At 36.1% G+C, this 25,742-nt stretch overlaps 1 protein-coding gene across 4 annotated transcripts in view; it reads left to right on the forward strand.

Annotated features, from left to right (window-relative positions):
- Nucleotides 1-25,742, forward strand: part of LOC127861613 (uncharacterized) — a 78,149-nt gene that overhangs the window by 38,701 nt on the left and 13,706 nt on the right. For 3 of the 4 annotated variants that reach the window (XM_052400263.1, XM_052400266.1, XM_052400264.1), the window contains 8 exons: nucleotides 1,219-1,317; nucleotides 5,935-5,955; nucleotides 13,480-13,540; nucleotides 14,852-14,919; nucleotides 16,074-16,149; nucleotides 22,563-22,668; nucleotides 24,531-24,624; nucleotides 24,937-25,081. In XM_052400263.1, the coding sequence (XP_052256223.1) occupies nucleotides 1,219-1,317; nucleotides 5,935-5,955; nucleotides 13,480-13,540; nucleotides 14,852-14,919; nucleotides 16,074-16,149; nucleotides 22,563-22,668; nucleotides 24,531-24,624; nucleotides 24,937-25,081 (670 nt within the window). The remainder of the gene's footprint in view (nucleotides 1-1,218; nucleotides 1,318-5,934; nucleotides 5,956-13,479; nucleotides 13,541-14,851; nucleotides 14,920-16,073; nucleotides 16,150-22,562; nucleotides 22,669-24,530; nucleotides 24,625-24,936; nucleotides 25,082-25,742) is intronic. The other variant, XM_052400267.1, reaches the window with a different exon arrangement.

Consider the following 25,742-nt stretch of genomic DNA (forward strand, 5'->3'; position numbering starts at 1 on the left):
GTCTCCCAAAAAGGTGCATGTAGGCCTTTGAAGCATTTCTGAAGACCTTATAGTACTGACTGTTAAGTGCTTCCTTACTTACAAAGCATGTAGATCACTATTGGCCACCATTTTAGCCAATAAGGGTCACTATGGGCCTCCATTTTAGCCAATACGGGCCATTATGGGCTTCCATTTCAGCCAATAAGGGTCAATATGGGCCTCCATTTTAGCTAATAAGGGTCACTATGGGCCTCCATTTCAGCCAATTAGGGTCACTATGAGCCTCCATTTCAGTCAATAAGGGTCACTATGGGCCTCAGTATTAGCCAGTAGAGTCACTATGGGCCTCAATTTTAGTCAATAAGTTTCACTATGGGCCTCCATTTCAGCCAATAAGGGTCACTATGGGCCTCTATTTCAGCCAAATAGGGCCCCTATTTCAGCCAAATAGGGCCCCTATTTCAGCCAAATAGGGCCCCTATTTCAGCCAATAAGGTCCACTATGGGTCTCCATTTCAGCCAATAAGGGCCACTATGGACATCCATTTCAGCCAATAAGGGCCTCTATTTCCACAAATGAGGGCCACAATGGGCATCAGTCAATTAGGTCACTATGGGCCTCCATTTCAGCCAATAAGGGTCACTATGAGCCTCCATTTCAGCCAAAAAGGACCTCTATTTCAGCCAATAAGGGTCACTATGGGTCTCAATTTCAGCCAATAAGGGCCACTATGGGTCTCAATTTCAGCCAATAAGGGCCACTATGGGTCTCCATTTCAGTCAATTAGGTCACTATTGACCTCCATTTCAGCCAATAAGGGTTACTATGAGCCTCTATTTCAGCCAATATGGGCCTCCATTTCAGCCAATAAGGGTCACTACTATGAGCATCCATTTCAGCCAATAAGGGCCACTATGGGCCTCCATTTTAGCCAATAAGGGTCACTAAGAGCCTCCATTTCAGCCAATAAGGGTCACTATGGGCCTCAATATTAGCCAATACGGGCCAGTGAAGTCTACACAGGCTAATCAGGTACAATTTCTCCATCAGACTAGAGTTCCATTTATAAGAGACTTCCTTTGAACAAAAATACCGCAAAAGCAAAGTGTTGACTCTTATCATCTTGGGTAGACTGCACAGGCAAAACTGGGATGACACTTTTATGCTTATACATGAAGCCTATTTTTTCCTAGAACGTGGTTCATATGTTTATCAAGTCTTGTGTATGTTTCCAGCGTATTCCCATCCACTCTTTACCACGGCTACCAATACATGGGGGATGAGACAGACGGTGACTCCTATGGAAGTAAAGAAACCATTCCTGAGAAAAAGCAGTAAGTGTAGTAAATGTAATTGCAAATGCATGCAATACTGTGTTCTTTGCTAATAGCATTTCCTTTCTTCCAGTATGAATGGCGTTGATGAGTTGCTTCTTTGAAGTTATAAGTTTAAAATTATAATTTTGGTATATATTTACCCTAAAGGCTTTTTTTTCAACACTAGTGGTGATTTTGGTTGCCCTAATTTTTTGGAGAAATAGGGTTTTGCATTTTGTGGGGAGTCCTGTGTTGCAGTGAAAAGAAAAATCCATTGATCTGTACATATGTGCATCCATACAATTTACATCTACACTTTACCTCTATTAAAGAAAAGTGTCAAAACTGACCTAACGGTCACTTGAGAATAATGGTCAACAGCAGACAACGGTCAGTCTGGATTCCCTCCGACTAAAATAACTATATATTACACTTGTGAATAACGGTTAATTGTCCATAACAGCTAACGGCCAGTATATTCCACTCCAAAAGTCATGTTTTTACTGAAAATACCGGTAATGCGTCAGTCGTTAGAGTCGTGACGTCAATGACATGTGACAATCTTTACTTAAAAATACAACCCAATGAATGTAATATGAACTCTAGGATTTACTGATTGAATGAGATGCATGAGTAAACAACAATAATATTGTTGATAAAGTCTTAGATTCAGTTTCAAAATAGTTGTGAAATTAAATCAATTTATAAGACATTATTCTGTATTAATTAATAGAAATAATTTATGTTATTATGCTTAGGCCTAGTTATCTGCAATGAGCTTTTGTTTTACACTGTTTGCCAATGACTGGGTGGGGAAACGACGTGGCAATACTACGAACTGACCAACCATCTAAAAATTGGTGATCCGAGAATAGCGGTCACTCGTCGAAAACAGTCACTTTGGTCATTTCCCTTGACTGACCGTTGTTCTCAGTCTTGACAGTACATTTCTAAAGCAAATTGCAACTTTCTGTCATTCAGTTTTGTCTGCCAGTGACATGTTCCCATAATATATAGTGCTTTTGCTGAAAATGTACGGTTTTGTAAACAACAAAGTCACATTGCCTGATTTTTAAAAGATCTTAAATGAAACATTCATATAATACTACGACACTGTGAAATGGCTGCGATAAGGCGTTGCTAAGAGATTCGTCAAAATTCTATATCTGATTGGGTGATCTTGGGCTTATCAGCTACCCAAGACTGAATCAAAACATTTTTTCTGTCATCAGGGTATGGATACATATAAATAAGTACTATTAATGCATTATCAGCTACATAAATAATACACAACAAAGTGCATTCTTTGTTTAGTTATGTGTTATGTGTATAACTAGCTGGCTATGACAATACCTCGGGTTTTCTCCGAAAACGCCCAGCTAAAAATTATTTGGTAAATATTTTGATAAGCCCAATTGGCTTATACAGTATAAGCCAATTGAGCTTATCAAAATATTTACCAAATAATTTTTAGCTCGGTATTTGGGAGAAAACCCGAGGTATTGTCATAGCCAGCTAGTCGTGTCGTCCGACGTCCGCGTCATGCTAAAACCTTAACATTTTGTTAAGGTTTTGAACATTAGCTCTAAAATCAAATTGCTTCCACCTACAACTTTGAAACTTCATATGTAGATGCACCTTGATGAGTTCTACACGCATCACCAATTTTTGGGTCACTAAGTCAAAGGTCAAGGTCACTGACATTTAAAAAAAAAAAATTCTGACAAGCTTTCATTTATTCAAAACTGCACCCGTAGCCGAGCGTGGCACCCATTATGCGGTGCTCTGTTTGAAATATTTCAACTCTGATCTGATAGGATATGTTGTTTTTATTGTGATTTAATTTATTAAAATATCTATTACAAACTTTGGTTCACTTCAGCATTTTAACTTAAATGTTTATATAACTCTAAATTTATATTTATTTTTTCAATTTAAGTTAGTTATAACCCTGCATAACGGAAACATAACATTACAATACTACATCCTACTCTCAAGAAATAGTTAATTACTTCCTGGCTGATGTACACAGAAATCTTGCACTTATTAATGACTAGTGTAGAAATTGATTGAAACCCTCTACCACTTAGATACATATCACACACATTTGTAGTCCATTATAAAGTTAACTTTAATTGAAGACGTTTCATACTATATTCAAGTTTTAAAGGCTTCATTTCCAGCCTTTAGATACTCATGAGCAGCAAACAGCATAAAACCTCGCCGGCTGTTGTGGTTTTATGCTGTTTGCACAAAGCCATTTTCACTTTGCTACTAAGTGGGAAAGGGTTAAAGCTGATGTGAGCCTAGGCTATAATTTGTTGTTTAATTGCGTGTGTCTCTCTGTCCGATTGATTGATACCATTTTTCTGGACTATCAAAGGAAAATAAAATGACACAAACTTTATTGATGAATGTATTTGAATACTTTCTTTTATTGAGAATTAATATAATTCTAAGAAAGATATGTTATAATTGTAAATGTTAATAAACAGCTTATTGATAGATAAACTTGTTCTTTTTTGTGTTATTTTCAATTAGTGTTTTATAAATATCACATGTTTGTGGAAAAGGTTTTTGCTTTATTTTACAAAGGATAAATTTACTAAAAAAATATAGTTCAATTGTAAGGTTTCCTTACAGAAATATTATTTCTGAATTGACAGTAAAATATGTGGAAACCTGCTCACAAAATAACCATAACTAAAAAAGGTGCGGCAGAGGCCGACGCATATCCCCACGCCGCATGTTTGACCCAGGGGCGCCCCATGGTTGGTAATGGGTCCATGCATAGTTGAGATTGACCGTATTGTCATAAGAGAAGTTCAGTATCAATTAGAAGTGAATCAGTGTAGAAATGAAGAAATTATAGTCAAAGACAATTTTGGGTGGGTGTGGCCTATTATGGGAGGGGCGCCCCAGGGTTGTTAAAGGGATAATACATGGTTGAGATTGACCTTATTGTCATGAGAGATGCTCAGTATCAATTTGAAGTAAATCAGTGTAGAAATGAAGAAATTATAGTAAAAGGCAATTTTGGGTGGGCGTGGCCTATGTGGGCGGGGGGCCCCAGGGTTGGTAATGGCGCCATGCATAGTTGAGATTGACTGTATTGTCATAAAAGAGGTTCAGTATCAATTTGAAGTGAATCGGTGTAGAAATGAAGATATTATAGTAAAAGGCAATTTTGGGTGGGCGTGGCCTATGTGGGCGAGGCGCCTCAGGGTTGGTAATGGGGCCATGCATAGATGAGATTAACTGTATCGTCATAAGAGAGGTTCAGTATCAATTTGAAGTGAACTGGTGGCGAAATGAAGAAATTATCGTAAAAGGCAATTTTGGGTGGGCGTGGCCTATGTGGGTGTGGCCTATTATGAGAGGGGCGCCCTAGGGTTGGTTATGGGGCCATACATAGTTGAGATTGACTGTATTGTCATAAGAGAAGTTCAGTATCAATTAGAAGTGAATCGGTGTAGAAATGAAGAAATTATCGTAAAAGACAATTTTGGGTAGGCGTGGCCTATTATGGGCGGGGCGCCCCAGGGTTGGTAATGGGGCCTTACATAGTTGAGATTGACTGTATTGTCATATGAGATGTTAAGTATCGATTTGAAGTAAATCGGTGTAGAAATGAAGAAATGATAGTAAAAGGCAATTTTGGGTGCCATGGCCTATGTGGGTGGAGCGACCCAGGGTTTGTAATGTCGCCATGCATAGTTGAGATTGACCGTATTGTCATAAAAGAGGTTCAGTATCAATTTGAAGTGAATTGGTGTAGAAATGAAAAATTATAGTAAAAGGCAATTTTGGGTGGGTGAGGCCTATGTGGGCGGGGCGCCCCTGGGTTGGTAATGGGGCCATGCATAGTTGAGATTAACTGTATGTCAAAAGAGAGGTTCAGTATCAATTTTAAGTGAATCGGTGTAGAAATGAAGAAATTATAGTAAAAGGCGATTTTGGGTGGGTGTGGCCTATGTGGGCGGGGCGCCCCAGGGTTGGTTATGGGGCCATGCATCGTTGAGGTTGACCGTATTGTCATACGAGAGGTTCAGTATCAATTTGAAGTGAATAGGTGTAGAAATGAAGAAATTATAGTAAAAGGCAATTTTGGGTGGGCGTGGCCTTTGTGGCCGGGGCACCCAAGGGTTGGAAATGGAGCCATGCATATTTGAGATTGACCTTAGTGTCATAAGAGAGGCTCAGTATCAATTTGAAGTAAATCCGTGCAGAAATGAAGAAGTTAATGTAAAGTTACATAAAAAAAGAGTGAAAATCTTTGACCCGGCCCCGCCTCAACCCCCACAACTTTTGACCCAGGGGTCAGATCAAAATTCCGTCACTGTCACCATCGCACATATGCTCATAGCTACCATGTATGTAAGTTTAAGGTTCTAGCGCTAATAGTGTTGGAGGAGCAGGTGGCCAGGACGGACAGACGCACATCAATACAATATCCACACTTTTTTCCAAAAAACGTGTGGATAACAATGCAAAAAAAATGTTAGTTTCTATTTGTTTGCAGTGGATTTGTGCATGTAAACCTCAATTAACTTGCAGTGAGTTAAGTCCTTTGGTACAAGGATTTGTTTTCACACTGAATCTGTGTGCCCTTTCATTTTACCCATCTAATTTCAGGGTTGTAATTTCAGATAGCAGGTAAATTGATGTTGTATGCATGTTGGGTACAGATTGTGTCTGTCTGTGATTGGATCAGCTCACATGAAACACTTTAATCAGAATCAAAAGTTTGAAATGTAATGCCATCAAAGTTGATGAATAAGCTGGTTTTAAAGTTTCAGGTATTTAACCACTTTTGTTTCTACAGTCTAGCAGCCTTTATGCAATTATGATCAACTGTGATACAAGTGTTTGTGTTTAAAATGTCTTTCCAAAAATGTAAGGTTAAACCAAATTAACCTTTGAACTACGGGAGTTGTGGCCATTGGTTTCTCAAAAATGTTAGTTTAACTGGTCCTCCTTCTATGTATCTAATCTTCACTTAAATTATACCAAGGCTGCTTATAACTTAAGATTGTGTGTGGGACAGGAAGGCATAGCAATTATGAAGCGACATATATATTTTCTTTAATAAATTGTTAGCTCATCTATTTTTTGAAAAAAAATTATGAGCTATTGTCATCACCTTGGCGTCGGCGTCGGCGTCGGCGTCGGCGTCGGCGTTGGCGTTGGCGTCGGCGTCCGGTTAAGTTTTGCGTTTAGGTCCACTTTTCTCAGAAAGTATCAATGCTATTGCATTCAAACTTGGTACACTTACTTACTATCATGAGGGGACTAGGCAGGCAAAGTTAGATAACTCTGGCGTGCATTTTGACAGAATTATGTGCCCTTTTTATACTTAAAAAATTGAAAATTTTGGTTAAGTTTTGCGTTTAGTTCCACTTTTCTCAGTAAGTATCAATGCTATTGCATTCAAACTTGGTACACTTACTTACTATCATGAGGGGACTGGGCAGGCAAAGTTAGATAACTCTGGCATGCATTTTGACAGAATTATGTGCCCTTTTTATACTTAGAAAATTGACAATTTTGGTTAAGTTTTGTGTTTAGGTCCATTTTATTCCTTAAGCATCAAAGCTATTGCTTTCATACTTGCAACACTTACTAACTATCATAAGGGGACTGTGCAGGCAAAGTAATGTAACTCTGACTGGCATTTTGACAGAATTATGTGCCCTTTTTATACTTAGAAAATTGAAAATTTGATTAAGTTTTGTGTTTAGGTCCACTTTATTCCTACAGTATCAAAGCTATTGCTTTCATACTTGCAAGATTTATGAACTATCATAAGGGGACGGTGCAGGCAAAGTTATGTAACTCTGACTGGCATTTGGACGGAATTATGGGCCCTTTATACTTAGAAAATTGAAAATTTGGTTAAGATTTATGTTTTGGTCACTTTACCCCTAAAGTATCATAGATATTGCTTTCATACTTGGAACACTCACAAACTATCATAAGGGTACAGTAAAAGGACAAGTTGCATAACTCTGGTTGTCATTGTTACGGAATTATGGCCCTTTTTTGACTTAGTAACTTTTAATATATGGTTAAATTTTGTGTTTCGATCCACTCGAAGTATCAAGGCTATTGCTTTCAAGCTTCAAATACTTACATGCTATCATGAGGTTACTGTACCTGGCAACTTGAATTTTACTTTGACCTTTGAATGACCTTGACTCTCAAGGTCAAATTATTAAATTTTGCTAAAATTGCCATAACTTCTTTATTTATGATTAGATTTGATTGATACTTTGATGAAACTACTCTTACCTGACATACCACAATAGACTTCACCCAAACCATCCCCCGTGCCCTCCCCCCCCTCCCCCCCTCCCCCCCCCCCTATTTTTTTTTTTTTTTTTTTTTTTTTTATAAGATCATCTCACAAATGACCACCACACCCTCACACTATACCCCCACCCCACCCCCCCCACCCCACCCCCCCCCCCAAATTTTTTTTTGATTTTTTTTTTTTTTAGCTCATCTATTTTTTGAAAAAAAATTATGAGCTATTGTCATCACCTTGGCGTCGGCGTCGGCGTCGGCGTTGGCGTTGGCGTCGGCGTCCGGTTAAGTTTTGCGTTTAGGTCCACTTTTCTCAGAAAGTATCAATGCTATTGCATTCAAACTTGGTACACTTACTTACTATCATGAGGGGACTAGGCAGGCAAAGTTAGATAACTCTGGCGTGCATTTTGACAGAATTATGTGCCCTTTTTATACTTAAAAAATTGAAAATTTTGGTTAAGTTTTGCGTTTAGTTCCACTTTTCTCAGTAAGTATCAATGCTATTGCATTCAAACTTGGTACACTTACTTACTATCATGAGGGGACTGGGCAGGCAAAGTTAGATAACTCTGGCATGCATTTTGACAGAATTATGTGCCCTTTTTATACTTAGAAAATTGACAATTTTGGTTAAGTTTTGTGTTTAGGTCCATTTTATTCCTTAAGCATCAAAGCTATTGCTTTCATACTTGCAACACTTACTAACTATCATAAGGGGACTGTGCAGGCAAAGTAATGTAACTCTGACTGGCATTTTGACAGAATTATGTGCCCTTTTTATACTTAGAAAATTGAAAATTTGATTAAGTTTTGTGTTTAGGTCCACTTTATTCCTACAGTATCAAAGCTATTGCTTTCATACTTGCAAGATTTATGAACTATCATAAGGGGACGGTGCAGGCAAAGTTATGTAACTCTGACTGGCATTTGGACGGAATTATGGGCCCTTTATACTTAGAAAATTGAAAATTTGGTTAAGATTTATGTTTTGGTCACTTTACCCCTAAAGTATCATAGATATTGCTTTCATACTTGGAACACTCACAAACTATCATAAGGGTACAGTAAAAGGACAAGTTGCATAACTCTGGTTGTCATTGTTACGGAATTATGGCCCTTTTTTGACTTAGTAACTTTTAATATATGGTTAAATTTTGTGTTTCGATCCACTCGAAGTATCAAGGCTATTGCTTTCAAGCTTCAAATACTTACATGCTATCATGAGGTTACTGTACCTGGCAACTTGAATTTTACTTTGACCTTTGAATGACCTTGACTCTCAAGGTCAAATTATTAAATTTTGCTAAAATTGCCATAACTTCTTTATTTATGATTAGATTTGATTGATACTTTGATGAAACTACTCTTACCTGACATACCACAATAGACTTCACCCAAACCATCCCCCGTGCCCTCCCCCCCCTCCCCCCCCTCCCCCCCCCCCCTATTTTTTTTTTTTTTTTTTTTTTTTTTTTATAAGATCATCTCACAAATGACCACCACACCCTCACACTATACCCCCACCCCACCCCCCCACCCCACCCCCCCCCCCAAATTTTTTTTTTGATTTTTTTTTTTTTTTTTTTTTTTTTTAAGATCATCTCACAAATTATCACCACACCCTCACACTATACCCCCCCCCCCCGATTTTTTTATTATTTTTTTTTTTTTTCGCTTTTTTGGAAGATAATGTAATAAATGTCCACAACCCCACACTATACACCCCTCTTCACTCCACTCCTCCCTCCTTTGTGATTGAAAATGAGAGTCCCTTCACCTTTAAAAAGAAAATAGATGAGCGGTCTGCACCCGCAAGGCGGTGCTCTTGTTTACATATGCATTCATACAGATAAAATATTCTTTATTTTTTTTATTTCAGTCCAAACACTATTGAACAAATTGACAATATAATTTGAATTATGTTGCTGGTCCCTCTATATTAGGCTAAAATTTAGCTGATTTGAGGAAACTTCATAGTGGTATAATGAAAGATTCTGTGGTGTAGTGGATATTGTGTCTGAATCGTGACCTGGCGGTCAAGAGTTCGTTCCACACTGTGGGAGCGTTTTTTTTAGATCTCCCTAAAAGAGTACTGGTTCTACACATAAGGTTGACTTGAGAGCGTTTCAATAAGCTTAAGGCTTGTAATGCAATCATGCTCAATAAGAATAAAGCAAATCCTTATCATTATGCAGGCTTGTTTTATTTAAAAAACATGCAAATCCTTTTTCACATAAGAAAATGACATATGCTTCAAAATCTGAAAGATGCAATACTACAAAAAAGGATACTATGAACAATTTGGTTTCACCCGTTAGGTTTTGTTGCAGAATGTTTGGAAGGAAGATTGTGGACAATTGATGTATTAATTTTGTCTTAACAGAGAAATAATAATACAGAGAAAACCATATGCTGTCCACTTTTTACCTTTGGTTCATTTTGATATTGAAAATTTTGAAATGTGTAATGCTGACAATAAGTTTCATGTGAGCTGTACTCAAGAATCTTTAGAAACATATGCAATGCTAGCTTACCGGTATATATGAAGTAGTTTAGTATAGAAAATAGTAAGGGATTTGATTGCATGACCTGTGTAGGATGTTTGTCGGAGCTTTGTTTTGTAGCATTTATCAGAAACCATTTTGGTTCCATATAATTCCAAATATTGTTTAGCACATTTTTGTTGTACATGTATATTGTTCACTGGAACAAGTTATCTTATGCCAAAAAAAAATACTTGGGTTCTATTCCTTTCAAATATATATCAATCAGAAAATCATTAAAATAATGTTTAAATGTATGTAGGATTTCACAAAAGCAAAATATATTAAATACTACAATTATAATATTCTTATTAAATTTACTTGTCTTATTTTAGAATTTGCTCAGATAGTCTCTGGTTTACCGATATAGTTGCTTTTTTAATGCTTAGTGTGGTAAATGGAGAAATAATGGTGATTTAAAATGATGATTCACTTTTTCTTACAGTCAAAATGATTGATAATTTTGACTTTAAAACTATAAAACAAAGTTGTAGTTGTTTTAAGCAATAGCTTCATTATTGTAGCAAAATTTACCAGTGTAACTCTCAATTTAAAATGATTTTTTTTTTATAGGAAACAGATTTTAAAGAAACTTAAAGTTAATTTGTTAGTTTTTATAAGGTTATTACTGGTGATTATACTAAATCAATATTAATTTCTCATATCACTCTTGAACTACTGGTAAAATATATGATCTACTTAAGACAACCAAAAAAAAATTATATTAACAAATACAACTAAAGAAAGTGATGACTTTAGCTTCAAACTGCTTCAAAAACTGCTTTAAGTTTGTACACAATTACATCTCTCTGAATGTACATTTTTTTATGTTTTGCCTAAAAGAGTGACAGCTCAATTACTTTTGTCAAAGTTACTTCCTTTTAAATGTTTACAATTTTTAACTAATGCCTTACATGATTTCTTTTTTTACACTTTGGTATCATTCAATGTTTTCTGGAAACCATTTTATCATGTTTATCATTGGAAGAATCCAGTTTGAATAACAATCTTCAATACAAGTTATTTCAAATTAATTCACATTTCGTATGCAACTTTAGGAAAAATACCTCAATGCTTTTTAGTAACCTACCGGTTTCATCGGAGGGGACTTATGGTTTTGTCTCCGTCTGTCCGTCACACTTTTCTGGATACTGCGATAACTCTAAAAGTTCTTAATATTTTTTCATGAAACTTGAAATATGGATAGATGGCAAAATGGACATTATGCACATCATTTCATTTTGTTCCTACGTCAAAAATTCTGGTTGCTATGGCAACAAATACACTAAACATACTGCTGAAAATGGTGTTTTTTTCTGGATCCTGCGATAACTTAAAAAGTTCTTAATATTTTTTCATGAAACTTCAAACATGGATAGATGGCAATATGGACTTTATGCATGTCATTTCATTTTGTTCATACGTCAAAAATTATGTTTGCTATGCCAACAAATAGACTAGAAATACTGCTGAAAATGTTTTTTTTCTGGATCCTGCGATAACTTTAAAAGTTCTTAATATTTTTTCATGAAACTTGAAATATGGATAGATGGCAATATGGACATAGTGCACGTCATCCTACCGGTTTCACCGGAGGGGACCAATGGTTTTGTCTCTGTCCGTCCGTCCGTCACACTTTTCTGGATCCTGCGATAACTTAAAAAATTCTTAACATTTTTTCATGAAACTTGAAATATGGATAGATGGCAATATGGACATTATGAATGTCATTTCATTTTGTTCCTACGTAAAAAATTCTGGTTGCTATGGCAACAAATACACTAGAAATACTGCTGAAAATGGTGTGTTTTTTCTGGATCCTGCGATAACTTTGAAAGTTCTAAATATTTTTTCATGAAACTTAAAACATGGATAAATGGCAATATGGACATTATGAATGTCATTTCATTTTGTTCCTACGTCAAAAATTCTGGTTGCTTTGGCAACAAATACACTAGAAATACTGCTGAAAATGGTGTTTTTTTCTGGATCCTGCGATAACTTTTAAAGTTCTTAATATTTTTTCATGAAACTTGAAACATGGATAGATGGCAATATGGACATTATGCACGTCATTTTATTTTGTTCATACGTCAAAAATTCTGGTTGCTATGCCAACAAATAGATTAGAAATACTGCTGAAAGTGGTGTTTTTTTTCTGGATCCTGCGATAACTTTAAAAGTTCTTAATATTTTTTCATGAAACTTGCAACATGGATAGATGGTAATATGGACATTATGCACATCATTTCATTTTGTTCCTACGTAAAAAATTTTGGTTGCTATGGCAACAAATAGAATAAAAATACTGCTGAAAATGGTGTCTTTCTGGATCCTGCGATAACTTTAAAAGTTTATAATATTTTTTTATGAAACTTGGAACATGGATAGATGGCAATATGGACATTATGCACGTCATTTCATTTTGTTCCTTTGTCAAAAATTCTGGTTGCTATGGCAACAAATAGAATAAAAATACTGCTGAAAATGGTGTTTTTTTCTGGATCCTGCCATAACTTTAAAAGTTCTTAATATTTTTTCATGAAACTTGGAACATGGATAGATGGCAATATGGACATTATGCACGTCATTTCATTTTGTTCCTATGTCAAACATTCTGGTTGCTATGGCAACAAATAAAAAGAAATATTCTGACAATAGGGGAATTTCTGACAATGGTGGAGCCAGTAGGGGACTTTTATTGCTTTGCAATAGTCTTGTTTAATTTGCATACATACATAGACTTTCAGTTCTTATAGTGTGGTTATCCATATAGTATGCAGAGCGCAGAAAAAAATATTGTAATAACTAAAAATCATGTTTTACATAAGAAAACATTTGTTGCAGCGTCAACAAAACTGTAGTTAAGGAGTAGTTTTATAGAAATTATGGCATGAATATGTATGTATATGACAGACCTTTCTTAAAAGTTGTTATTGATTAAAGTCATCTAAGTGATAATTTTATGAAAGAAAGCCAGTTAATTATTTACCCCCACATGATAGTTTTATTTTACACTGTCAAATGAAATCATTCAACCAAACTGTCATTTTAAAGAAAATCTGCATGTGTGTTCACTTAATTACATTAGTCATACTTTGCTAAACAAAGTTTGTTTAACAAGTTTCGACAATTTTCAGTTGAATTAACTCTATTATTCACTGACAGAATATTTGGAATGACTCTCACCCAAACTTCTACAGCTCAATTTTTGCACAAAAAAATCAAACTTCCTCCCATATTGCGAATAAATCATGAAAGCATGTTCATACTTTTTATATATCCACACATATTTTTAAACTACCTGTTTATTTTTTTTTTCTTTTAGGGAAAGTCGAGCGCGGCATGTTTTTGTCAAGTCCATCAAATCCAGATTGGTTGTTCAACAGGTTATTTTATTTATCGTCTTCTTTTTTTTACCATATCATGCCTTGCTAATTGTGGGATTTTCATATATCATTTGTCCATGGTCAACATTTTTTAACCTTTGTTAACCATCTTGAGGTCACATGTCTTGCCCAATTTTCATACCTTGGTCAAAACATTTGTCCTGATAATATCTTGATGTAACTAGCCACTTGATCATGTGGGGTCAAAAACTATGTCAAATTTAAAGAAAAAGCTGTTTGGAAAGAAAAAATGCCAAAGGTCTTAAAAGGTTTGAATTTAACTAAAACTTAAGTGTTAAGAACTAATTGCAATAAGTTTTAGGTGCAAGTCTTGGTGTCCGAAAAATTTGTTAGAGGTACCAAAATTATTATTATATAATTGGCTGAAAAAAATAATTTCCACAAATTTAGAGAGTCCAAAACCAAATTTAACTAATTACAGTATAACTTAATTTATTAATTTTCTTGAGCATGTTCATGTTTTTGAAGCATGAGAATAAATGGTTTACACTTGAATCAAATAACTAAGTACCATTGTTATATGAAAATCAAATCTTTGAGTCGACATATTTATTCCTCCCTTCGAAGAAGAGCGGTACATCTGTGTATATTGTTTTGCACATGTTGGTAGGTCGATCCGTCGGTCCGTCCACCAAATGGTTTCCGGATGATAACTCAAGAACCCTTAGGCTTAGGATCATAAAACTATATAGGCACATTGATTATTAATGGCAGATGACCCCTATTAATTTTCAGGTCACTAGGTCAAAGGTCAAGTTCACAGTGACTCGAAACAGTAAAATCGTTTCTGGATGATAACTCAGCAATGCTTAGGCCTAGGATCATGAAACTTCATAGGTACATTGATAATGACAGGCAGATTTTCAGTTCACTAGGTCAAAAGTCAAGATCACAATGACTCAGAACAGTAAAATGGTTTCCGGATGATAACTCAAGCATGCGTAGGCCTGGGATCATGAAATTCATAGGAACATTGATCATAACTGTCAGATGACCCCTATTGATTTTCAGGTCATTAGGTCAAAGGTCAAGGTCACAGTGACTCTAAGCAGTAAAATGGTTTCCGTATGATAACGCAAGAACACTTAGGCCTAGCATCATTAAACTTAATAGGTACATTGATCATGACTGGCAGATGACCCCTGAAGAAGTAAAATGGTTTCTAACGTGTTCACACAATGGCTGTCACTACAACTGACAGCCCATTTGGGGGCCATGTGTGTTTTAAAAACAGCCCTTGTTAATTCAGATTCTATATTGCTAATGTGTGGTATGTATATATGATTTCAGGTGGTAAACACTGTTACAGCTAATGCTTTGTTCACATTTGACTACCTGCTGCTGCTGATATTGGCTGGGTAACAATGTTTATATGATTAGATTACTAGAAACATCATTACCATTGTTGTTCATGTAATTTTACATTCTGCTCATTGAAGATTAAATATTTTTTTGTTGTAATCATTATCAATCATGATGAATTTTATTGATGTCCGTTGCTTATGATAGCATATAGATGTATGTGACTTTGTACAGTACTGCACTTTATATGCATGAATCACACATTATTTATTTAAAGCCTTCAGTTGCTACTATTTTATGCACTGACTGAAGTGTGGAGATACAATAAATCAGAAATGCTGTACAAAATACTGTGTGTGGCTGATAAAAATACAACATCCAGGAAAAACACAATACAAGCAAGCCCTTGGCAGAAAGGGGTGGTAACAGTTAGCGCTAATCTTTACTTGTGTACTTCAACAAAGTTTAACCTTAACTGCATTAGCAATTTACTGGAACTGTCAAATGTACTTGTGTAATGATCTCTCAGTAGTGTATAATGGATTCCAAAAAATGTGTGTGTTGATAAGTTTGGATATTAATGTCTTTCTTGTCTACAGTAACTCTGCCTGTAAAAAATCAACATTTGGAATTATTCTGCCTCAGGATCTTACATTTGTGGATACATCTACCCCCATCTACCCCCTGAATTCAACAAATGTTAATGTCACATTAATAGAATTATCCCTCGCCATAGGCGGAGGGATATTGTTTTGGAGTTGTCCGTCCGTCCGTCTTTCCTTCGGTCCGGCACTTTTGTGTCCGGAGCCATATCTTGGAAGTGCTTTGGCGGATTTCATTGAATAGGTATGAGTATATATATGGATAAGAGGATGATGCACGCCAAATGGCATTGTACACGATCTGTTAATAACGGAGTTATGGCCCTTTGTATCTTAAAAAAATGCTTTAAGTGTCAATTATAACACTTATGTGTCCAGAATCACATTGGCTGGGGATATAAATTCAATGAATTTGCTTTTTTTTTTACATGCGTAATACAGTATACTATCGAAACAGAATTATAGTCAAGCGCATTGTCTGAAGACAGCTCTTGTTATTTAGTACAATTTTAACAGCAGTTGCAAATATTTCCAAGTTCAGTCAACACGTGACCATTTATTCCTTTTTTTTTGGCTTCGCATGAATTTCGCAACGAATTTGTTTTCAGTTTTATAGCCTGTGTGGGTCTAGCTGAGAACAGTTCCGTTGCACTTGTAGCCAGTATGCTTATCTCACCACTCATGGTATGTACCCCACTCACAAAAATCATCCCTAAAAATCTGTGACTGGACAGTCTGTGTAACTGATTTATTTATAATAACCAGCCCCCCCCCCCCCATCCCATCCTACACCACCCTCTCCCTCCCAAATGAAGTGTGGTGTAGATTATTTTATTATAGCAATCTCAAAGTCAGGGACACTTGTACAAGTGCAGAAATGATGATAAATCAATATCATCATGTCAGATTGTTATGAAAAAAAAGTATATTGAAAAAGACTTTGATTGTACTGATAATGATAAACTGGCTATACTGAATTACCAATATGTGTCTTGTTCTGAGAAAACTGGGCTTAATTCGTGTGCGTAAAGTGTCGTCTAATCAGAGACGAAACTTTCCGCTTTTATGGTATTTTTAGTTTCAAGGAAGTCCCTCCTTACCTAAAATCAAGTTTACACTTTACGCACATGTATTATGCCCAGTTTTATCAGAACTGGACACATATAGTCTATAGTAATTGAATTGCATTCATAAGTTATTGTACTATATATTTAAATCAATTATTGTAATTTTATATAATGTAATGTTTCTTTAATGTCTTCTGTGCTTTAATAAATTGGAATTTAATATAAACCACTTTAAGCTCACCGGACACCCAGTATCTATGTTACAGTTGTGCAATTTATTTCGATATATAAGTATGCATGGCTAGTCAATATATTGTAGTGTCATAGAAAGCTGCAGTTGTTTAGACATCGTATACAGACATGCTAATCTTAGTTTATATGCAGTCTTTAAACCAAGGCAATTTACTGGTAACTTTCAATTTATAAGCCCTGTTAGATAGAAACCCTGCAAGTAGGTTTTAATAGATCTTGGGAGTTTTTACTAGTGCAGGTTGTCTGTTTAGGTCATAGTTTAATGCTCAAAGTTGCTAATTTTATTAATAAATTGCCTTAACACACACATAATGGTATTATAGGAGCTAATTAACAAGTTACACTGTAAATTCACATTTGTAAGGAACACTACAGTTTGAAATATATTCTGTATTATAAGACTCAAGTCTAATATTTGGTTGGTGAATGCTCTGTTTACTCCGGAACTCTGTTTAACCCTGTCCCTCTCAAAAGCAAAATGAAAATGGCTTTGTGCAAACAGCATGAAACCAGAACAGTCTGTTAGAAATTTACAGTCTGTTCAGGTTTTATGCTGTTTGCTGCTCATCAGTAACTAAGGGTTGGAAATGAATCCTTTAAAACTTTAATCTAGTAAGAAAGGTATTTAACCCATTTATGCCTAGCGTCTAGAAAAAAGGCCTTTGCAAACAGCATTGACCCAGATGAGACATTGCATGATGCGGCGTCTCATCAGGGTCTGCACTGTTTGCTTAAAGGAATTTCTCTCAGAAATATTCTAAATATAGAAATAAATATACTAGACATCCCTAATTTTGGAAATAAATGGATCCAATTTAAAAGGGTGGGAAAGTCCACTAGGCATAAATGGGTAAATTCAATTTAACTTTCTAAGTGACTACAGATGCGTCAAAATACGTATCCTAGTGCTAAAGGGTTAATGAAAAAAACAAGCTTTATACTAGAACATACATGTATGATCCACAACTGTCATCATGGTACTGAAAACATTTTACACCTCTGGTGACTAATGAACGGGAATTTTGTGTGCAAGTTTTCAGGATTTTCTTTTCCGACAAAATATTTTGGTACAGAGTGTCCGTTATATTCCTGGCATCTGCTTATGGTACATTTCTTCTGGGCCCTTATTCACCAACTAATTCTTAGGCTTAAAGGGGCCGTTTCATGTTTTGATCCATTGACAAAATTGAACAAAATAGTTTCACATATACAAATTGTTGTTGTAGTTATGTTTTTTTGGCTAGGAAACAGTAATACTGAACATTTACCATGCTCTTAAATATCCATTTTATGCATCTTTTGACACATTACAAACCTGAAAATTATAAAGCGTTACAAAACGAAACGTTTGTTAAATTTGGCTTATAATACAAAATACACCCTAAACATTGGTAGTCAGACTAAAACATTGGATGCATATCATTTGACCTGAAATATGAATATATTGTAAATTACATGTAAATTACAATAAATTAAAAACCGTCATGATATAAAACATCGTCTTAACATTACATAGAAACATTTCTCCTTAGTTTACGCAGCAGTATAGCATTAATCACATGTCTGTACAATTAAAAGAATCTATTGTTTACATGCCATAGCGGCCACACTAAACACTACAAAAACAGGCTAGATTGCACTTTACCGATACGCAGTTGTTTACCACTATCAACAAAGCGGGGGTTTGGGGGCGGTAACCCGCGATACTAAGGAAATATATAGGTGTTGGAAAAATATCTGTTTTGATTTATTATAATCCATATTTGTGTTTATTAGTGTAAATATGTTTCTCTGTACTTTGTTTTGTTCATTTTTAGCTCGGCTGTTTTCAGAGAAAACCCGAGCTATTGTCATAGCCAGCTCGTCGTCCGCCGTAGGCGTCGTGCTAAAACCTTAATATTGGCCATAACTTTTTAAATATTGAAGATAGCAACTTGATATTTGGCATGCATGTGTATCTCATGGAGCTGCACATTTTTAGTGTTAATTTCAAGGTGAACATCATCCTTCAAGGTCTAGGGTCGAAAAAACAAATTCAAGGGAAGTTATAAGCTTTAAATGGACATACTTATCTGACCTGCCCACGTATATATTTTTGTTAAATAAATCACAGCGGCGCAGTAGGCAGCATTGTGTTTCTGACAAACACATTGTGGTAAAAGGTCAACGTCAAGGTCATCCTTTAAGGTCTACGGTAAAAAATACACATTTAAGGGAAGTAATAAGCTTTAAAAGGTGATGATTTCTATACCTGCCAAATGATAAATAGAAATTTTATTTCAAAGTGGTGCAGTAGGGGGCATTGTGTTTCTGACGAACACATCTCTTGTTGGGTCACTAGGTCAAAGGTCAAGGTCACTGTGACCTCTAAAAAAAATTTAAAAAATTCTGACAAGCTTTCGCAGCCAAGCTTGGCACCCGCTATGCGGTGCTCTTGTTTATATAAAGTTCTGTTTTTCGGCAAAAAATTCATATCACTATGATGCTTGCAATATTGAGTCTTTTATGTTTACATTCTACTAACATCTGTACACATTATGACACTTTATCTTTTATTTCATTTCAACATAATGTTCATAGTTTTTCAGTTGCGAATATGTTTTCTTTTCCTATTGAAACTAATGTATTACTTGTTCAATTATGAAAACCTAGTCATTACAATACTTATTGCATTAAAACATACAATTTCACCTCTTCTTGTTCTTCATTTTTATTTGTTAATACATTAAAATATATTATCTTATTATCACTACCTACATTAAAATAAATGGTCACTTCATTCCATCTCCTTTCACTGGTCGCAAACATTACAACATCAACTCCGTATATCTTTTTAAAGGGATCTTTTCACGCTTTGGTAAATTGACAAAATTGAAAAAAGTTGTTTCAGATTCGCAAATTTTCGTTTTAGTTATGATATTTCTAATATAGCCATTATATGCATCTTTTGACGATTTTAAAACCTAAAAATTATAAAGCGTTGCAACGCGATACGATTGAATAATTTGGAGAGTTCTGTTTTTGTCGTTAAATTTTGTGAAACTACGAAGATTGCTTATATAAGGTATAAAATACGTTAAGTTTGTGTACTCGGCGGAATAGCTCAGTAGGCTAAAGCGTTTTTACTTCAGGACTCTGGCAGGACTCCAGGGGTCACTGGTTCGAAACCTGCTCTGGGCAATGTTCTTTTCCTTTTTTAAATTTTATTCTTGATTTTTTACTGGAGCTTTTACGATCCAATGTTTACATTTATCAATATAAAGCATTTAATGAATAAGTTAAAAAATGCCAAAATCTGTGAAAAGGCCCCTTTAAAGATATTTCTTGTTGGTGTTATTATTATATTATGTGACATTAAAAGGATATCTTTTATTACGAATAAAAGTCGAAAAGTGTTATGTCAGCACAAATGGCCAAGTGGTTTGAGCGCTAGACTTTTACTCCAAGGTTGGGAAGTTCGAGCCAAAGATGTGGATTACTTTTTTAGCTCGACTATTATATATGAAATATATATAGTGGAGCTATCCTACTCCCGTGTCCATTTGCGTGCAAATGTTAAAGTTTGCGTACTACCCCAAATATTTTCAATGTCCTTTGACATATTGCTTTCATATTTTGCATACTTGTTTACCATCATGACTCCAACCTATAAACAAGAGCAGACAACTGTATCAAGCATTTTGACAGAATTATGGCCCCTTTTATACTTAGAATATGCATATTATTGATAAATCTATGTTAAAGTTTGCGTACTACACCGAATATTTCCTGTGTTCCTTGACATATTGCTTTCATATTTTGCATATTTGTTAACAATTATGACCCCAACCTATAAACAAGAGCAGACCATTGTATCAAGCATTTTGACAGAATTATTGCCCCTTTTATACTTAGAATATGCTTATTATTGATAAATCTATGTTAAAGTTTGCGTTCTACCCCAAATACAAAACAACACTTACCTTACATACCACAATGCACTCCACCCAAACCATCCCCCCCCCCAGAACCCCCCCAACCCCCCCCCCCCAAAAAAAAAACATCAAAAAAATGTTTTTTTTCTTATTTTTGAAAGATCATCTATTAAATGATCACCCACCCACATTATACCCCCCCCTCACCCCCCCCCCCCCCAAATTTGTTTTTCTTATTTTTGAAAGATCATCTATTAAACAAGGGACAAAATTGTCACAAAACCAGGCTTTCATTGTGAAAAAAAATCTGATAAAGGGAGAAAACTCAAACTGAACTTTTGAAATGAACAAACAAAATTAACCCCCTTTGTAAGTTTTTTTTTTTTTTAAATCTATTTTTAGTCGTGGCGACCTTGACATTGGAGATATTGACGTGATTCTTTCGTGCGACACACCGTCCCAAGATGGTGAACAAATGTGCCAAAAGATTTAAAAATCTCACAATGAATGACATAGTTATGGCCAGGACAAGCTCATTTATGGCCATTTTTGACCTTTGAACTCAAAGTGTGACCTTGACCTTGGAGATATCGACGTAATTATTTCGCGCGACACACCGTCCAATGATGGTGAACAAATGTGCCAAATGATTTTAAAATCTGACAATGAACGACATAGTTATGGCCCGGACAAGCTTGTTCCGCCCGCCAGCCAGCCAGCCAGCCAGCCCGCCCGCATTCGCCAATCTAATAACCAGTTTTTTCCTTCGGAAAACCTGGTTAATGATCACACACCCACATTATACCCCCCTCTCCATGATGGCTGACGTTATACTGTCAAGCACTCGAATAGTCGAGCGCGCTGTCCTCTGACAGCTCTTGTTTATGTCCCCCACCACTATAGTGGGGGACCTATTGTTTTTGCCCTGTCTGTTGGTTTGTTTGTTGGTTAGTTTGTTTGCCCCAACTTTAACATTTGCCATAACTTTTGCAATATTGAAGATAGCAACTTCATATTTGGCATGCATGTGTATCTCGTGGAGTTGCACATTTTGAGTGGTGAAAGGTCAATGTCAAGGTCATCCTTCAAGGTCAAAGTTCAAATATATGGGTTTAATTTGAAAGGTGTTTGAAACTACTTCTAATTTTTTAAACAGAACATTTACGCCAAGATTGTATTTTGCTCCCCTAAATAAACAAATATAGTAGAATATAAGATGTTACTTGAAACATATGTAATCTTTCATTTAAGTCGTGTTATACTTTTCATACTTATAATTTTGAGCTAGAGTGTAGAAGATAATTTTAAATTAGGCAAAAAAAAAACAACACCAATTTGCATACCACTACATTTCTAAAGCAACCTGCATAAGATAATCATTTATGGCACTTATTATTTCTCAACATATCATTATTCAATTTACAAGGTCACTCTCCGTAATCGGTTGAAACAATTGTTTATTGCACATACCATATAACATGTAACAGCCGACTGGTTTTATCACTTTAATCAGGTTATTTAAGCGTCAATGGATACAGAAAAACAAGTTAGAATACATAAAAAGGGTGGAATGACATGTCAGATTTTTTTTTACTCTTTTATTATGGGCAAAAATCTAAACGTCTCATAATAAAGTCTCCAAGCATTATTGTTTAGGCAAAAAACTAGAAGGTCTGAAAATGTATGTTGTCCGAAAACTGACTTATTACGTTGGAAAGGCATTACATGGAAAAAGACAAACCATTGTGACCCTAAGATTGACATTAATGGACTGTAGAGGCGATGTATTTTACGATAAATGCTTGCCATGCAAGTTTTCAATGCATTTACAGAATGTATTTTACTTCTAGGGCTTTCATTTCAGGGACCTATTCTTGCAGCAACCTTTGGTCAGGTCATCAAAAACAATGAGCTACGCAATTTAGGCATCACTTCGGAACTGAAAGGACTTCTTATATGCTTGCTCACTGGTAAGAGATATGAATTACTGCCAAATCAAATTTGTTTGTAAACTGTTTGTGCCCTCTGCATTTACTGATGCATGGGGGCTTGGAGAGATTTTGCCTGTTTGTCTGTCCGTCTGTCCGTGCGTCTGTCAGTTGGAGATTAGCCTGAAATGACATATTTTGTTTAACCCTTTGCATGCTGGGAAATTTGTCGTCTGCTAAAATGTCGTCTGCAGAATTTCTAAAATTAGCATTTTCTTCTTTTTTTTTTCAAAGAATACTATCAGAATAGCAAACAGTTTGGATCCAGATGAGACGCCACGTTCTGTGGCGTCTCATCTGGATCCAAACTGTTTGCAAAGGCCTTCACAACTCGGTTCCCGCACTGTAAGGGTTAATTCAATCATGCTTCTTACAAACATGTATGTTGTCTTTAAACATTATCACACCCACGCCACCTTTTACTCATTTAGACCTTTACACACCTACTGATTGACTTCAGAAGATCCAAATTTTTGGTAAACCCTAAGTGGCGTGATTCTTTAAACAACAATTATGCTTCCTACAAAGCTTTGCTATCAGGTGCTACAGAGTTTGACTTTTTCTAACTGATCCCTTTCAAAGACATCAAGTACTTGTTTTATTCAAGACTTAAAATGTTGACACAAACCTACAATTTTGATCATTTTAATGAGGTAGATAATAGTTACACTTTTTTGTCGGAATAAAATGTTCCTGCATTGCATCAGCAATACAAAAACTTAGTGTGAATAAAATAGTTTGATGCAAGTAATACTAAAGAGACTAAATTCTAGATAATCAAATTGTCACACACACAAATTTGTAAAAAATAATTATTTTGTAATATTCTTAACCCTTTCCCTCTCAGGAGCAAAGTTAAAATGGCTAAGTGCAAACAGCATAAAACCAGAACAGCCTGTGAGCAACTCGCAGTCTGTTCAGGTTTTATGCTGTTTGCTGCTCATCAGTATCTACGGGTTGGAAATGAAGCCTTACAAATTTGAATCCAGTAAGACAGGTCTTAAATTAAATATAACTTTCCAAGGGACTACAAATGCGTCAAAATACGTATCTAAGTAGTAAAGGGTTAAAGCTGTCGCAATGGCCTGAATAGTTGATGTGCGTACACTTGTACGCAACTTCATCTGAGCTTTTCAAGACTGTAACATAATCACTCAGCATGCAATTATAAGTGACTTTTAAAAAACCTCAACATGAAGGGATGGCATAACAAGTGTTAGTTTCCTATTCCAAACTCAAAAGTCAAGGTCACACTTAGACGTCAAATGTCAAATTTTGGCATCATTTATCTTAAGCTGACTGTAACTTAATCATTGTTCATGCAATTATAACATAACTTTAAAAAAAACAAGAGCTGTGTTTGTGAAACACAATGCCCCCTACTGCGCCACTTTGAAGCCATATATTTGACCTTGAAGGATGACCTTGACCTTTCACCACTCAAAATGTGAGGCTCCATGAGATACACATGCATGCCAAATATCAAGGTGCTATCTTCAATATTGCAAAAGGTTAAAGTTTGTGACACATACAATGACATACAGACAGACAGACAGGCCAAAAACAATATACCCGGGATCGATCCGGGGGCATAAAAAGATTACAATTGTGAGACAGCTTATCACATGATAAACCCCTTTACCTTTCTCAAGGTCAAGGTCCCATTGAGAGGTCATTTTTAAATAATTAGAAAATGAATGACATTCATGACAACAAACTGGATATGCAGGCAGTTATCTAGTGTATGATAATCTTTATCAACATATAGACAATAATAAAAAGAGAAATCATAATATTGATTTTGATTTAATTGAATGCCATGACATGTGTTTTTATTGCTCCAGGTTTCCTATTTGGCCTGGTCACTGGAGGGATCGGACTGAAAGGGGCCTTTTGGGGCAGCACAACAGAATGGCCCACATCAGAAATGGTCTCCAGGTACTGTCATTGCATTTTGTGTTGTATACATTTGGAATATCTTTAAACACACATAATTGCCATGGTCTTACATTTTAGTATGCCTATGGGATATTTCAAATAATTGGTATTTCTACCAGATAGCAAGTTTATTACTCACCTGAGCAAAGAATTGCACATGTTGAGCTTATGTGATCACATTCTTTTAGAAAATTTGTCCTAGAATTATAAAAATATGTGTTATAAAGCTGGAAAATTGTTGGTTTTAGAAACCTTTTTCTCCCACCTATTCAGCTGAGTCACTGCCCTTTTAAAAATGTTCATGTGTTTTAGGGGTATGCTGCGAGCCCTGTGGGTGGGTGTTCTCATCGCCGTGCCCTCTGGAGCTGGTGTGGCCCTCTCTGTGCTGGGCGGGAACGCAGGGTCACTGGTGGGCGTGGCTATATCAGCATCACTCCTCCCACCTGCCTGCAATGCGGTGAGTATGATTAATACATATGCTAGCTCACTCCTCCCACTCGCCTGCAATGATAAATACATATGCTAGCTCACTCCTCCCACCCGCCTGCAATGCGGTATGATTAATCCATATGCTAGCTCACTCCTCCCACCCGCCTGCAATGCGGTGAGTATGATTAATCCATATGCTAGCTCACTCCTCCCACCCGCCTGCAATGCGGTGAGTATGATTAATACATATGCTAGCTCACTCCTCCCACCCGCCTGCAATGCGGTATGATTAATCCATATGCTAGCTCACTCCTCCCACCCGCCTGCAATGCGGTGAGTATGATTAATACATATGCTAGCTCACTCCTCCCACCCGCCTGCAATGCGGTGAGTATGATTAATACATATGCTAGCTCACTCTGCCCACCCCCCCTGCAATGCGGTGAGTATGATTAATACATATGCTAGCTCACTCCTCCCACCCGCCTGCAATGCGGTGAGTATGATTAATACATATGCAAGCTCACTCCTCCCACCCGTCTGCAATGCGGTGAGTATGATTAATACATATGGTAGCTCACTCCTCCAACCTGACTGCAATGCGGTGAGTATGCTCAATACATGGGTTAGGCAAAACACTGTAGCAAATGCTCGGTCTAGTGGTAATTACCTTGGGTGGAACTCATGGT

Source organism: Dreissena polymorpha, chromosome 16 (genome assembly GCF_020536995.1).
Source record: "Dreissena polymorpha isolate Duluth1 chromosome 16, UMN_Dpol_1.0, whole genome shotgun sequence".
NCBI lineage: Eukaryota > Metazoa > Mollusca > Bivalvia > Myida > Dreissenidae > Dreissena > Dreissena polymorpha.